The sequence below is a fragment of the Ictidomys tridecemlineatus genome, chromosome 10, assembly GCF_052094955.1.
Source record: "Ictidomys tridecemlineatus isolate mIctTri1 chromosome 10, mIctTri1.hap1, whole genome shotgun sequence".
Lineage (NCBI taxonomy): Eukaryota > Metazoa > Chordata > Mammalia > Rodentia > Sciuridae > Ictidomys > Ictidomys tridecemlineatus.
Genome location: NC_135486.1, coordinates 97,866,470 through 97,881,963, shown reverse-complemented (window position 1 = coordinate 97,881,963; position 15,494 = coordinate 97,866,470). Strand labels below are relative to the sequence as shown.

Here is a 15,494-nt window from a genome sequence, read left to right as displayed (position 1 = left end):
AGTAGGTGAGAGAAGGAGAGGAATAGAACTTATGGCATATTGATATTTCCCTGTGGCAAAACACTTGGGCTCTGTGTTTCCAGTTTTTTGGGAACTTCAGACCAAACTGAAATGGGCAAGATTCAGGCTTCACCTGGGTTTGCTAGAAGGCTATGGGGGCAGATGCCAGGCCTGGCATTGACCCCAAAGGGCAAGTTTTATCATATCAAGGCCGCATACTGCACACACAGAATTCAGGATTGCTGGAGGACTCACAGAAAATGACCCAAGTTGGGGTGGTGGTGGCCACCCAGGCTTCTCTCTTCTTTAGGCTCTGTTGATATCCTGCTTGGCCTCCAGGATCAAGCAGATATCAACAGAGGCAACTATCAACTGGGCTTTTCAAGCTTTCAGAGACAAACTTGAATCACCTCTTCCCTATGTGGTTCAACATGTGTCAGTCCTATTTAACAAGAATTTAGCCACCCACCCTTGTCCTGGGTCCACTTAGACCTGTGAACAAACATGGTTTTCCTATCTGTATATGTCTCACTGTGGAAAGAGAATGGTTTATTTAAGATGAGCTTGAGGACTGAGACCTTCATCACCCACATAGCTTACTTACACCTGCACTAACATTACTATTGCTGTGGAATCTTCTCTAATAAAACTACTTACTATCCACTGTCTTTACCAATATGCTTTTATCACAGCTGGAAATGCTTGCCTAGGAAGATAGAGGTTGCAAGCAACTTTATGATTTTAGGAATTTCCCCCAACCCCCTTAAAACTGCTTAACCCCTCCCCCAACAACCCTGTGCTAGGGATTGTACCAGGGCCTCGAAAGTGCTAGGGATTGTACCAGGGCCTCGAAAGTGCTAGGGAGAGACTCCACCACTGAGCTACACCCCCACCCCACTGTTTAACTTTCTGATCATCAGCAGCAAATAACTGTTAATCTTGTTCTATCCATGATCATGACCCTTCCCCAGTCTTAATCAGTCCCACATTAAATCAGACTCGGATACATAAATAATCTTGAATTTACCTGCCCTACTCTAAGACACGACCAAGACTGCCAAGACAATGATCTCTCTTCCTGCTGTAAACTTTGCTTTGTCAACAGGTTGTCTAGATGGTATTTTATGGAAGCCAACATTCAATAAGATACACTTTGCAGTTGCTCCAGTCTTATTTTATTCAATATCCATTCATCCAACAATCTATTTATCCACTGGTTTATTCACTCACCACACAGATAATTACTGAGGGCTGACCATGTGTAAGGCACCCTTAGACCCTGGTTCAATGATGACTAAAAAAAATATAACCATTGTCTGTAAAGACAACTTCACCCTCATCCTTATGATACCACTGGTTATTGGTGACAAGTCCTGCTTCCCCACATGTTGAAGTTTGAACATTAGAGAAGCACGCCAAGGTAAGCATATAAAGGAGGGTTTATTTAAAAAGGGGTAATATAGACTTCTCCTATGAGGGAGAAGGGGGCCATAGCTGGAATCATGGTATCCCAAGAAACGGGGTCTTCTGCCCTTTTTATATGTCCTAGGCTTCCTTGGTTCTCCTGTCTCTCTCCCCGCCCCCACCCCTTATCTTTCTCCTTCCTGCATATGTGACTAGGCCCAGGAATGCTCAGTTGGATGGCCAAAAGGTGGGAAACAGGGGGGCTGAAGGAAGAAGAGCAGGATGGAGTAGCCCAGGACACATTAACAACCTTATATCTCCCTGTAGGGAGGGGAAATTCCTGGGGTAGGTTATCTTGGCAACAGGGGCAGGTTCTTGATAAGATCCCTCAGGGGACAGTCTCCAACTCCCACACTCACTTAAAATTGGCCTCCTTGACCCCACCTGACTCGATTTACCTATCTACACTCACTGTCTGTTTAATTCTGACTTCACTTAGGTTATATTCCTACTTCCAGTGAAGGGGTCCAGAATATAGCACCCCAAAATATGCCACTTTGGTATGCAAATTATTTTGAGCTGAAGCTATTTGGGAAAAAGCAGAGAGAGAGAAATCTCTTTGTCCTTCCTCTTATAAAAACAGGGATAGGTTTCCCTTTGTAAAATGGAAAATATTACATTTGCAAAGGTGTTCTTCTTTCACACACCAGGAAAACAGTAACTCTTAATCACTCTTTTCGTATCTGGAGATAGCACTGGGATAATATTGCATAATAAACCTTACCAAGTAACATAATCTACCATGCATTTAACCTTCCACAGTTTACTATCCCCAGAAGACCAAACCATCCCCTTTCTTTTGTCTAGTCACTTCAAAATTTCTTGCCTTTTGTAAGAGTGGTATATAAGCCCCTGAAACTGACCACCGTCTTGGGGTCTCCTTTTTTTGTGAGGTTCCCCCTGCCCCATGCAAGTAAAAATATTTACAACAAGTAATTTTTTTTTTTGTACTGGGGATTGAACTGAGGGGCACTAAACCACTGAGACACATCTCCAGCCCTATTTTGTATTTTATTTAGAGACAGGGTCTCACTTGAGTTGCTTAGCACCTTGCTATTGCTGAGGCTAGCTTTGAACTTACAATCTACCTTTCTCAGACTCCAGAGCTGCTGGAATTACAGGTGTGCATCACTGCACCCAGCCAAGTAAAATTTTTAATGCTTACTAACATCAACTTTGTTAGTTTAATTCAAAGGCTGCAGTAACTATAAGAGGGTAGAGGAAAAGTTTTTCTTTCTCTACAGAGGCAACATTAAAACTAAGAACCACTTTTTCTTGAATTGTTTTGAAAACTGAGATTTCCAACAACAAATATAGCTGTATCCCTCTACTTTTAAAAATCTAGATCTCTAGATTTGATCTTCACGTTAGTCAGGAGATTGTTAGAATGAGTTTATTATTTTATCATAAAGATTATATGATTTGTCCATGCTGTGCTTGCTTGCTTCTAAGTTGCTGCTTCTTATGTCCTAGTGCCACTCCTGTGTTCAGGAACAGAGGCCAGAGCTTGGAAGCCACAAGGTGGCCTGAGCCTCTCAGCACAGCTTTGCTCAAGCCCAGGGCAGAGGTGATTCAATGACCCACTAGCATGGGCACAGGAAGGTTCCCCGAGGTGTATTTTCAGGATATGTGATCAGTATGGTAAGTAATGAGCCCTCTCAGAGGTTTTGCCAGGAGATATGACCTGCCAAACCGGTTTGTAAGCCAGCTCTGGCCACTTCAGGGTGACAGTGGTATGCCTAGATGAACACAAATCTGGATGCTCAAACAATTCTCTTATGTTTAGATTTCTTTTAACTTGAGAAGCTCTTTCACTTTTCTTCCCTTTTTATCTTTTTTTTTTGCAGCTGGTTCTTAGATGTGCTCCGGGCCAGTCTATTTATCTTGCAAGCTTTAGAAGGCAACTCTTCCCCCTACCCCTCCCTTTGCTCTTTTCCCATTTGATTACATCTTTTCTTGGTAATGGGGTTTGGACTGGCTTTTTGTATAATGCTAAGCCACAATGAGACAAGAATATTCTTCCCTTATTTTTATCAGGAGCTTTTATTTCCCAAGCTGTTTTTGTGTGTGAGTTTCTCATTTTGCTCCTGGTCAGGAAAGGGGCCCAGTATTCAGGGAGAAGATTAGATGCTGTGGTATGTCAATTGGTCTTTAAAAGAAATAAGCAAAAGTTGATAGCATGCTGAAGCTCAGGGCCAATGCAGAGCTGCCTCCCAAGAGGCCAATCAATTTCAATTAAGGAGATTAAAAGTCCTGAGTACAGAGAGGCCTAGTCACATGCTTCTGAATGCCTTGATCCTCCAGCAGCCTGAAAGCAGGCAGTGGGCCCCAGAAGTGCAAACTGTGTCCTTTTGGTCAATGCCAAGGTGACAAAAAATACAGAGGGAACACAAAAGGAAAAAACTAGTTGAAGGGACTCAGTGTTGCCTCATGGGGCTCTATTGGTGATTTGGGCAGGAACTTCTGCCTTGCACAGGCCTGAATTGCTCACTGTAGGATGCTTGGCATCTCCATCCTCAACTCATTAAATATCCCAAGTCACTGTGCTGAAAAAACCCAAGACAAAACTAATGCCCCTACATTCTTCCAATGCATGATAGACATGCTTGAGGACCCCTCCCCCCACCCATAGTCTTGTCTCTAATATAATATCTAGGTAGAGCCCTGGGTGAATTGACTCTTGACCCTGGGTGAATTGACCCTGGACCCTTCTCCTACATTGGGTATTGCAAAGGTACTGCATGCTGAATCCCAGGTCTCCATGTTGCCTAGTTGTCTGGGGCTTCTTAATGCCCAGACCAACCAGGGGTGAGGGCAGGATTTTTGGAGGGGGCAGACTGGCTATGGTGGGCCTAAGATCCACATGGAAGAGAGAGGCTTTGGCATCCCAGAGACAAAGGGCTGAAACTCTCTCTGTCTCTTACGAGCTGTGTATTACTCTGAGCTTCAGCATGTGGTCAGCTTTTGCTTATTTCTTTTTAAGATAGATTAACGCACCCGGACATCTGATCTGAGCCCAGGTGCCCAAGTGAGCTTCGCTTTCTGCATTTATAAAAAGGGATCTACCTCCCCCTCCAGGGATTTGGCCAGGCTCACAGGAAGTAATGGGTGTGCATAAAGCACACAGTGTCACTTAACCATCCTTCTACTCCAGGCTGCCACTGTGACCTCAGCAACACTGGGAAGGCAGGGGCAGCTGCCCAGATGCTGTATTCTGAATTCCCTTAAATTCATACCCTGAAATCCCAACCCCCAAGGGGATAGGATTAGAAAGTGGGATTGGGAAGTGATTAGGTCTTGAGGGTGGAGCCCTTGTGAGCTGGATTAGTGCCCTTATAAAACAGGTCCCCAAAGGGCTCCCCTGCCCCTTCCAGCAGGTAAGGGCACAGCTAGATGGCACCATCTATAAACCAGAAAGTGGGCTCTTACTAGAAACCAAATCTTCTTCAGTCCTACTTTCTGGCTTCCAGAACTGGGAACAACTAATGTCTGTTGCTTATGATCTAGTCTGTGGTATTTTGTCATAGCAGCTCAAAGAAACTAGGAAGTGAGAGTTAGTGGCTTCTGTTCTGAGGCCCTGTCATAATGCACTATAAGGATTCGATGAAGATGGCGGTAGGAGGGAAACGGGCCCAAGAAGCAAAGTTGTGCAGGGACACAGGAGGGGACTGAGTGGCCTGGAAGACTGGGTCTGACTGGGCCCCCAGGCAGGAGGGAGGAAGCACATTTCAGGAGGGGGAGCAGTAGGAGGCTGATCTAAAGCATAGGTATTTGTTGGGCAGGAAAGCCAAGCAGGCCACAGAGAAGGCAGACACAGTCCTATGGATAGGGACAATGACAAAGACAGCCACAGGCTTTCTGAGCAAATGGCAGGAGGCTAAAGCCATGGTTTGCCTCACCTGGGGTGAAATCCACTTTAGGGACTGATTGTTCTGATGGGGCTTCCTCCTCTTCTCTGCTGCTATCTTTTGGCTACTTTCCTAGTAATGGGATGATCTCAAGAACAAAGAGCAAAGAGGGCCAGGCTCCTTCTGGTTCATTTGGCTGTTTTTGGTTATCTAAAGGACAGGAAGAGTCGCTATTAAAAGCAATTGCATGAAAAAGTGCATGGTCACAGAGCCCTAGGCCCTTGAAGGGTGATAGGGAGAGGGAGGTTCAGAACTTGCCTGAGGTTACTTGGTAGTTAATGGCAGGGCCAGTTTCCTGCTGTCCAGTTAGGATGACCTTCTCCTGTACCTCCAGCCTCATCTGTGATCTATGTCCCTTGAAATAATTGAGAAATGAATGGCTGAAGTTATGGGCTTATGTTTCTTATTTATACATTTTTAAAGCAACAATGAAAATAAGAATCATGTAGTTATGTCATTTTTTCATAGTTATATAAAAAAGATGTTTTTCTTGATGTAAATTTATTTTATGAATGGAAAAATGGAACTTACTATTCATCTCAAAGAGATGAAGAACTATTGCTCTTGAATATTGAACTATTGAAACCCAAGCCTGCTAAGGATGGAGTAGAAGAGTTTCCAAAAGGAATCCTTGCCTCAAGGTGAGACTGATGTGGTGGGAGGAAGGGGATTATGAGCCCTCGGCCTCTTCTTCCTGAGACAGAAACCCATAGGGGTGGGTAGGGCACAAGCAAGCATACGGGCATGGCACGGAGGAGAAGGGGCTATGCTGTGCCTGGGGATGTGTTTAGAGTCAGCACTTTGTGAGAGCAGCTTTGTGTCCTGGGAACTTACTCTGTCATCCTAGGAACCAAGCCAATTCTGATAAAAATCTGAGGAAAGAAGTAGTTGCCAGTAGAGGTCACATCAGCCATGAAAGGCTGTGCCCCAGCTCTAGCCCTGTAGGTTGTTTGTCACGACCCCCTTGCCCGCAAGGAAGACGCGACTCAGGAATCTTCTTTCAGCAGTTTATTCAGGCCCTTGACATTTTTCTAATAATTCTTCTAATCCCCGGAATAATAATTGGATGCCCCTCCCAGCCTTAATAAAACACCTCGAACCCCAATGCGAAGCTGCCACGTGGACCCTTCTCACAGGGTGCTAGAGAACGACACGCCAACTTTCTCTGATAAGGAGTTGACAATACGCCAACTCTCTCTGATATGGAGTTGTCCTTCACAGACCACAGCGGAGCCAGCGCCATCATGTAATGGCGACCACAGTCCGCAGGAATGGCTCACCACAGTTGTTAGCAGCAGAGCCAGTGACTTAATCAGCTTGGGTTATAACAGAATACCACAGCCTAACTGGCTTAAACTATGACATTTATTTCTCATAGTTATGGAGGCTAGAAGTGCAGGCTCAGGTGCCAGCAGGGTTGGGTTCTTCGTAAGGGCCTTCTGCCTGGTTATGTTCTCAACATGGTCTTTCCTCTGTGTGTGCCTGAACGGGGAGGGGGACCTCTGTCTCTTTTTCTTTCTATAAAATACCTAATTCCCTCGTGACCTCATCTAAATCTGGTCATCTCCCATAGGCCCCACCTCCCAATACAATCACATTGAGGATTAGGACTTCAACATACGAAATTTGAGGGGACAACAATATTCAGCCCATCATTACCAATGGGGACATGCAACCAGCAATCTAGTGGCATTTGTGGGGATCCTGTGACCACAAGGAAACACCTGAGAGACAAGGGGAAAGTGAGCAGGAATAACTGTGAGCACTTCATGGGGAAGGTGCCTTAGGGTGGGCTCCTTGCAGCATGGTTTGAGATTGGGATTCAGGTGAATGTGTTCAGGCTGTGTTTATAGGTTAAAAAAAAAAAAGTACAGGAGAAGGAACCAAGTAAGGACATTATCTCAGCCTAATACCTCAGGTTGCTCTTCAGCTTGAATTGTACCACAAAGTTGTCCTACTTTAAGGCAAAGGATAGCTTTACTCAGTCCTTCATTAGCAGAGTACTTCTGGGTTGGAGATATAGATGTGGAGGTTCCCAGTCACTTGAGGGCAGTCCTCTGGAAAGGAAGTCCCTCCTGTTAACAGGAAAGTGGCCAATAATAGAGGCCAAGGTACCAATCAGGTGAAGGGGACTTGGGTAGATTCCAGCAGCCTCCATTACACTGCCAGAATCTAGGCACCTGGGGTTGGGGTCATGTTCTCCTTTGGAGGTGCCTCAATGAAGTAAGACTGTATCTTCCATTCTCTGTTTATGAAGCTAATTAAAAAGAAAGGAAATTAACCAGGTTGTGGTTACCAGTGTGTTAAAACTGGGTGTTAAGCATATTTGAGTGGGATAGTTTTTAGGAGAATAGTTGTAATATTTAAAAAAATTAATTGTAAGTTAAATGTTTATGGGAGCCCTGCAAAACCTCCTTCACAAGCAAACATTCTAGAAAACATGGTTGGAAAGGCATTTCAGTAAACAGAGGCTGGAGAGGACAAGTGAGCTCAGCACTATATGCAGGCATGATTAACAACACTCTCATGTATTTGTGTTGTTGCTGTGCTGCAATGGAACCCAGAGCCTCACGCCTGCCAGGCACTGCCACTGAGCTTTCGAGTTGTATGTTAACAGGATGACCTTGATTTTCTTCAAAATAACCTCATAAACTAAGTACCATTATCATCTCCATCATATAGATTTGGGTGAAATTCTGGTCCAAGGATACAGCATTAAACCAGAGCTAACAGCCAAACTCAGCTTCCAGTCTGATACCCATTTGATTATTGCTTGAGGTCACTTACAAAGGGGCAGTTGGGACTGGAGGGGCTCATACCCCACCTTGAGGTGTCTGGATAGCTCTGGCCTGCTTGAGAGGATCCCTGCATTTCCAGGGGTCTGGGCCTCTCAATCTCTCCTTATCCCTCCTCAGTCAGTGACTGAGGGCTCAGGGCAACACTTCTCATACTTTTTATGATGAAGGCCCAGTTTTTCCCCCTTTATTTGTAATAAAGTCTGATTGTGAAGAGAAAGATGAAATTTTTGTATAAAAAGATAGATGATATCTGGGCTCATATCTTATTATGAGGTCTACTGACCTGGCATCATTCTGTTAAATGTGTGTGGATATTTCTGTACTCTCACTTTTACCTCATTGTGGGACAGTAAGCAACCCTTCTCAGACCCACCCCTCCTGCACTCACCCTGTGAGTGGCCCTTTTCTGGAGCTACATGAAAAGCACATCTCTGTCAGATTTTCAGCAATGGTACTCTGAAGTTTCCAGAGACAAATATCATGAACACTAACCTGGATGAGTCCCTGTTGGCCTTTTCCCTTTGTTATCTTGGAGGAGGAGCCTAAAGTTCAGGATTCCCAGCCATAGGAGGATGCTGATCTGTTGTATCTCTTCCCATATGAAGAGATATAGGCCTAATAGTCAAGACTCTCAAAGGCGAATGTATCTCCCTGACTTGTGAGCTATGTGAACTTAGGCAGGTTCTTAGCTGGAATGTGCTTCAGTTTCTCCATCTAGCAATGGAGATGGTGATACCTTCTCCTCAGGCAAGTTGAGAAGATGGGATGAGAGGGTACTAGAAAACATTTAACACTTGGGCCTCCTGACTCTCTAGGTGAGTAGGCAGGACCCTGGAGAGAGGGCAGTGTGCCTGAGGGCTTTGCAAAAACAAATCTTGGAGAAAAATCATGGGTTGCATTCATGTATGCATAATATGTCAAAATACACCCTAATGTCATGTATATTTAAAAAATTTTTTTAAAAAAATCACTGGCTGCTGGAACTAAGGGTCTTGGTGAGCACAGTCTCTGTATGTCCACACACGAGTGAAGATTTCCTTGGAGAAAGCTCCCACTGCAAGAGAACTGTGAGACAGAATGACCACTCAAACCCGGCCCCGTTGACCAGGAAGGCTCAAATGTCAAATCTCCCAGTAGGATTTATTGGAGAGGAAGCCTGGTCTGAGGAGAAGACAGAAGGTCTGGGCTCCTCTGTTCCTCCATGATTTCGAACATGGTCTTGGGGCATGTAAATTCCAAACAAAGGGGTATGTTTGGCTTTGGGGTCTAGCACTGTTAGCTTTGGAGGCATGGTCTTGGGATGTGGAGCTGGGTGGCCACAAAGGCCTCTGTATTAGTATGCTCAGGCTGCAGCAGCAAAATACTGTGTCTTTGCCATTCTCTTCCCACAGTATGGGTCTGCATCCAAAATCTTCCTCTTCTCACAAGGATACCAGTCTTCAGGATGAGTATTAGGACCAACCTTAATGATCTCATTTTAATTGACTCACCTCTGCAAACACCCTGACTTCAGACAGGCTCACATTCTGAAGTACTGAGGGATTAGAATGTGAACAGATAAATTCTGGGAGGGAGGTTCAGAGACAGTGCAATTCATCAGATGAGCCCTTAACTCATCTGCTCTAGTTCCTTATTTTATAGCCCTTAACTCATCTGTAAAATAAGGGGTGAGATGACCCCTCAGATTCCCCCAGATCTGAAGCACATTAAAGCTCTGCTTAGGACTATGCTCATTTTTCCGCATGCTGTTGAACGGGGGACCAGGGTGTGCCGTGGAACCTTTCCAGGTTAAAATATCTTTATAGAGCACAGATAATAAAAGTAATATCCACTTATCTCCTTAGGTGTTCCAAGCTTTGAGTTTTTGCTGTAGTGATGATGCATCACAAAACCAAACAAATTAGTCCTTTGGACAGATGACCCAGAGGCAAGTCAGCAACAACAAAACACAAGCTTTCAAATCAGTAAAAGAAGACAAGATGGTAATGCCTTCATAACCATGGTGCTCTATTGATGCAATGCAAGGAAAACTATGTTAGAATCTATTGATTCTCTTTGAGATCTAATAATATGCTTTATTCAGATCTTATTCACGTAGCACTTCCTCCATGGGTCTTTCACAGGAACTGAAATTGGTTAGTGCTGAACAGAATTGGTTCTACTGTCCTTTGAAATTGCAGAAGTGGATATGTCTTAAAACACAAAAGACACCATGCTTTCTTTGGAAAACAAGACCTATCTGTGAAAAAAAGAAAAATCTCATATCGAAACAAAATTGAAAGCACGTTTATCTTCAGATTACAGTCTTTCTTGGTGCTAACCAGTTTAAGAACCAGCTCCTATCGGCCAGTGAGCCAACATAAACTCCAGAAAGAGAGAAGAAATATCACAAAAACTCAGAGAAACAGATTGGCTTGTTTATTTTTATTGGTATGTCATAATTACATACGATATTGGGTTTTGTTGCTACATATTTGTATCTACACATAGGTACATAATTTTATCAACTTTATTCTCCAGTACCTCCTCTCTCCCTCCTCTCCTCCCTCCCACAGATCACCTTCCTCTACTCTACTGGTCTAGGTTGTTTATTTTTTAAATGTTATGAATAAACATTTATGCAGCTGAGCCAAATTATTTGTACATATGCTCTAGGTTTGGCATCTCCAAAATTTGTTAGAGTATGATAAATTATATCTGAGTTATTTGTGAAAGATCATCTTAAGCTCCCTACCCCCATTGGGAAAATATGCAGACGACCAGGAGGGCTTACTGAAACTGCTCTTTAGGTGTGTGGCACACAGGAGAGGCTGGATTTTTCTGTATCAGAATGAATGGCTAAGAATGTTGGCCTTGGGGCAGTTTTATAATGCTCATGAAGTTATTCACCTCTGATCCTCATTTTCTTCATGTCTTAACATAGTTTCCAAACTCAAGGTTTTTTGTAAATATTAAGTAGGATAATGCATGCAGAGAGTTCTGCATGAGCCCTCGCAGGGTTAAGAATCCAATAAATGTCAGCTTTTATATTATCATTATGACAGAGGATCTTTGCATGTTTATAGTTCATCTGCAAAAAGAATTAGATTTGTAGGAAAAAAAAAAGAGAGTAAGTCTCATGCCTCTTTAGCATGTGCTCTCTATTAGTTTTAAGAGGGGATTTGTCCCCTATCCAGCATGGAATTGGAAGGAGCTGTTTGGAGCAGGATGGCAAAAACAGCTGAGGTTTAGCTTTTTCCATCTCTTCCATGTAGCCTTACTCTTCAACTCGGTATCTTATGAATTCTGGGATGAGCAGATCCACCTAAATTGGAATATCCACGCTCAGTTCTTTACAGATTCAACAATCATCATTGTAATTATTATTATCATAATAATTATTCTTTTGGCCATATCACTGTTGCATTGCAGTATAGAAAACGAAGTTGGATCAACAAGCGTAGAAAAGAAAGAATCCATTAGGATTGTGATTGTTGTGGACTCCATGTTTGTCCCTTTTAAGTTCATGTGTTGAAATCCTGATACCCAATTGCATTAGGAGGGGAGCTTTTGGGAGGTGATTAGGTGAGGAGGGTGGGACCCTCGTGATGGGACTGGTGTGCTCTTTCTCTGCACACCACTGTGAGGACACAGCAAGAAAATGGCCATTCACAAACCAGGAGGAGAGCTCTCACCAGAACCCAAACATGCTGGTATGTTGATCTTGGAATTCCAGCCTCCAGGTCTAAGAGAACTAAATAATTGTTGTTTAAACCATATAGTCCATGGTAAAAGACAGACAATGATTGTTCTAAAAAACTGAGAACTTTTATGTTCCTTCTGACTCAGGCTCTTGGATATCCCCACAGTAGGCTAATATTTGTATGTATAAACCACTGATATGAAATGGAGAGAGATATAGCTTTCCCTTTTGTCTGTTCTCTCCATCAACAAAGACTACATTTTGTCTAATGCCCATAAAGAGGTGTCCAATAATGGAAGAGGTCTGTCTACTAATATGCAGATGCAGGAGTATCGAGGGAATCCACCTCACATCAAGCCACCCTCACTGTGCCTTGTCAGAAAATGAGCATCATGCTGCCATTTATTGAGTGACTATCAGGGGTCAGGAAGTAGTGATGGCTTGACATGCTTTATTTCAGAATCTCATGACAACCTTTTAAGGTAGCTATTGTTGCTCCCATTATACAGATAAGGTAACTAAAGCCAGAGCCTCTCAGCTAATAAGTAGAAAAGCCAAGGTTTTGGCTCTTGATCCTGAATTTTAACCATTATGCTTTTTTAAAATATATGATCTTTTGGAAGGCCCTTAACCTTCTTTGAGGATCAGTATCCTCTTTAGAAAGACAGAAATAAGAATTTGGTCTTGCAATAAGCCCAGGAAAAGGTATTTAGATCAGGGAAATGCAAAATAAAACAATGAGATATCATCACACATGTTAGGATGACTCTTTTTAAAAAGATAAATGATAACAAATGTTGGTAAGGATGTTTAACAAAGGAACACTTATCATTGTTGGTAGGAATGTGAATTGGTATAGCCACTATGGAAAACAGTATGAAGCAGTTCCCCCCAAAACTAACAGAGTTACTGTATGATCCATCAATCCCTACCACTGAATATATCCCAAAAGAAATGAAGTCAGTATAACAAAGAGGCATCTGCATTTCCATGTTCATTGTAGCCCTACCCACAATAATGAATAGCCAAGATATGGAATCGACAGATGAATATGTGGTATTCAATTCAGCCTTAACAAAAAAGGAAATCCTATCATTTGAAACAACATGGATGAATCTAGAGGACATTATGCTAAGCCAGACACAGAAAGATATATATCTTATGATTTCATTTATATATGGAATCTGAAAACATCAACTTTATAAAAGTAGAGTAGAGACCAGTGGCCCACCAGTGTGGTAGACACATCGCCCCAGATGGGGGAGGGGCAGAGCCGCCCCTCCGCACCTGCAAGGTAGGCGGACCTGAGACCCACCAGCAGAACAGGACCAGCAACTCGCGGAGGGGCAGAGCCACCCCACGTGCCTGTAAGGTAGGCAGACCTGCAACCCACCGGGAGAACAGGACCAGAGGCCCGCCAGTGTGGTAGACACATCGCCCCAGCTGGGGGAAGGGCAGAGCCACCGCGCCTGCAAAGTAGACATACCTGCAACCAACAGACAGAACAGGCCCAGCAGCCCACACCTGCAAGATAGGCGGAACTGCGACCCACCGACCGAACAGGCCCAGCGGCCTGCGGAGGGGCAGAACTGCTGCCTGCACCTGCAAGATAGGCGGAACTGCGACCACCGACAGAACAGGTGGTCCAGAACAGGCCCAGCGGCCTGCCAGCGTGGTAGGCACATTGCCCCAATTGGAGGAGGGGCAGAGCCGCCGCCTGCGCCTGCGAGGGAGACTTTGCAACTATACAAGAGCAATATAAATATATAGGGTGAAAATTCAATAACACAACAGTTTCACTAAGCAGAAAGAAACGTGAACAGTATGAAAAGACAAGGAAAGAAAGGACCACAAGCAATGCAGGTCAACTCAACGTTAGAAGAGGTAATATCTGCAGCAGATGGAATGTCAGATAAAGAATTTAGGATATACATGCTTCAGATGATCTGGAGTCTCAAGGAAGACATTAGACAGCAAAATCAGACAATTTGAAAGATCACTTCGACAATGAATTACATAAACAAATCTAAGAAGCAAAAGATCAACTATACAGGGAGATAGAAGTTATAAAAAACAAACAGAAATCCTAGAAATGCAGGAAGCAAAAAACCAACTTAAAAACTCAATTGAGAATACTACCAGCAGAGTAGAACACTTAGAAGATAGAACATCAGACAATGAAGACAAAGTATTTCAACTTGAAAAGAACATAGACAGCTCAGCAAGACTGTTAAGAAACCATGAAGAGAACATCCAAGAAATATGGGATAACATAAAGAGACCAAATTTAAGAGTCATTGGGATACAGGAAGGTATATAGGTCAAAACCAAAGGAATGAGCAATCTATTCAATGAAATAATACGAGAAAACTTCCCAGACTTGAAGAATGAGACAGAATCCCAAATCCTAGAAGCCTACAGGATGCCGAATGTGCAAAATCATAAGAGATCCACACCTAGACACATTATAATGAAGATGCCCAACATACAGAATAAGGAGAGAATTTTAAAAGCTACAAGAGAAAGGAAGCAGATTACATTTATGGGTAAACCAATCAGGATAACAGCTGATCTTTCAACACAGACTCTGAAAGCTAGAAGATCCTGGAACAACATATTTCAAACAATGAAAGAAAATGGGTTCCAACCAAGAATCGTGTACTCAGCAAAATTAAACTTCAGGATGGAAGATGAAATTAAAACCTTCCACGATAAACAAAAGTTAAAAGAATTTGCAGCTAGAAAACCATCTCTCCAAAAAATCCTTGGCAAAACATTACAGGAAGAGGAAATGGAAAATAACAATGAAAACCAAAGTGGGAGGTAGTACAGTAAATGGGGGAAAATAATCAAAGAGGAAAACAAACCATGTTTAGTAACATAAATAAACAAATATGGCTGGAAGAACAACACATATCGCAATAATAACCCTAAATGTTAATGGCTTAAACTCACCAATTAAGAGACACAAGCTAGTAGAATGGATCACAAAACAAGATCCAACAATATGCTGCCTACAGGAGACACATTTGATAGGAAAAGACATACATAGACTGAAGATGAAAGGTTGGGAAAAATCATACCACTCATATGGACTTCGGAAACAAGCAGGAGTGTCCATACTCATATCAAATAAAATAGATTTCAAGCCAAAGTTAATCAAAAGGGATAAAGAGGGACACTACATACTGCTCAAAGGAACCATACATCAACAAGATATACCAATCATAAATATATATGCCCCAAACAATGGTGCAGCTATGTTCATCAAACAAACTCTTCTCAAGTTCAAGAGTCTAATAGACCACCATACAATAATAATGGGAGACTTCAACACACCTCTCTCACCACTGGACAGACCTTCCAAACAAAAGTTGAATAAGGAAACTATAGAACTCAATAAAACAATTAATAACCTAGACTTAATTGACATATATAGAATATACCACCCAACATCAAGCAGTTACACTTTTTTCTCAGCAGCACATGGAACCTTCTCAAAAATAGATCCTATATTATGTCACAGGGCAACTCTTAGACAATATAAAGGAGTAGAGATAATACCATGCATCTTATCTGATCATAATGGAATGAAACTGAAAATCAACGATAAAAGAAGGAAGGAAAAATCATGCATCACTA

At 42.8% G+C, this 15,494-nt stretch overlaps 1 protein-coding gene across 18 annotated transcripts in view; it reads right to left on the bottom strand.

Annotated features, from left to right (window-relative positions):
- Positions 1-15,494, bottom strand: part of Bend7 (BEN domain containing 7) — a 141,478-nt gene that overhangs the window by 20,700 nt on the left and 105,284 nt on the right. For 3 of the 18 annotated variants that reach the window (XR_013426741.1, XR_013426742.1, XR_013426743.1), the window contains exon 10: positions 5,364-5,727. The exons of 13 other annotated variants lie outside the window; for them this stretch is intronic. Coding sequence is in view for 2 of the 5 variants with exons in the window: in XM_078023500.1 (XP_077879626.1) it covers positions 11,434-11,474 (41 nt within the window). In the remaining 3 variants the exon portion in view is untranslated. Of the gene's footprint in view, positions 1-5,363; positions 5,728-10,579; positions 11,475-15,494 lie in introns of those variants that run through there. 2 more of the 18 variants (XM_078023500.1, XM_078023501.1) reach the window with 1 other exon arrangement.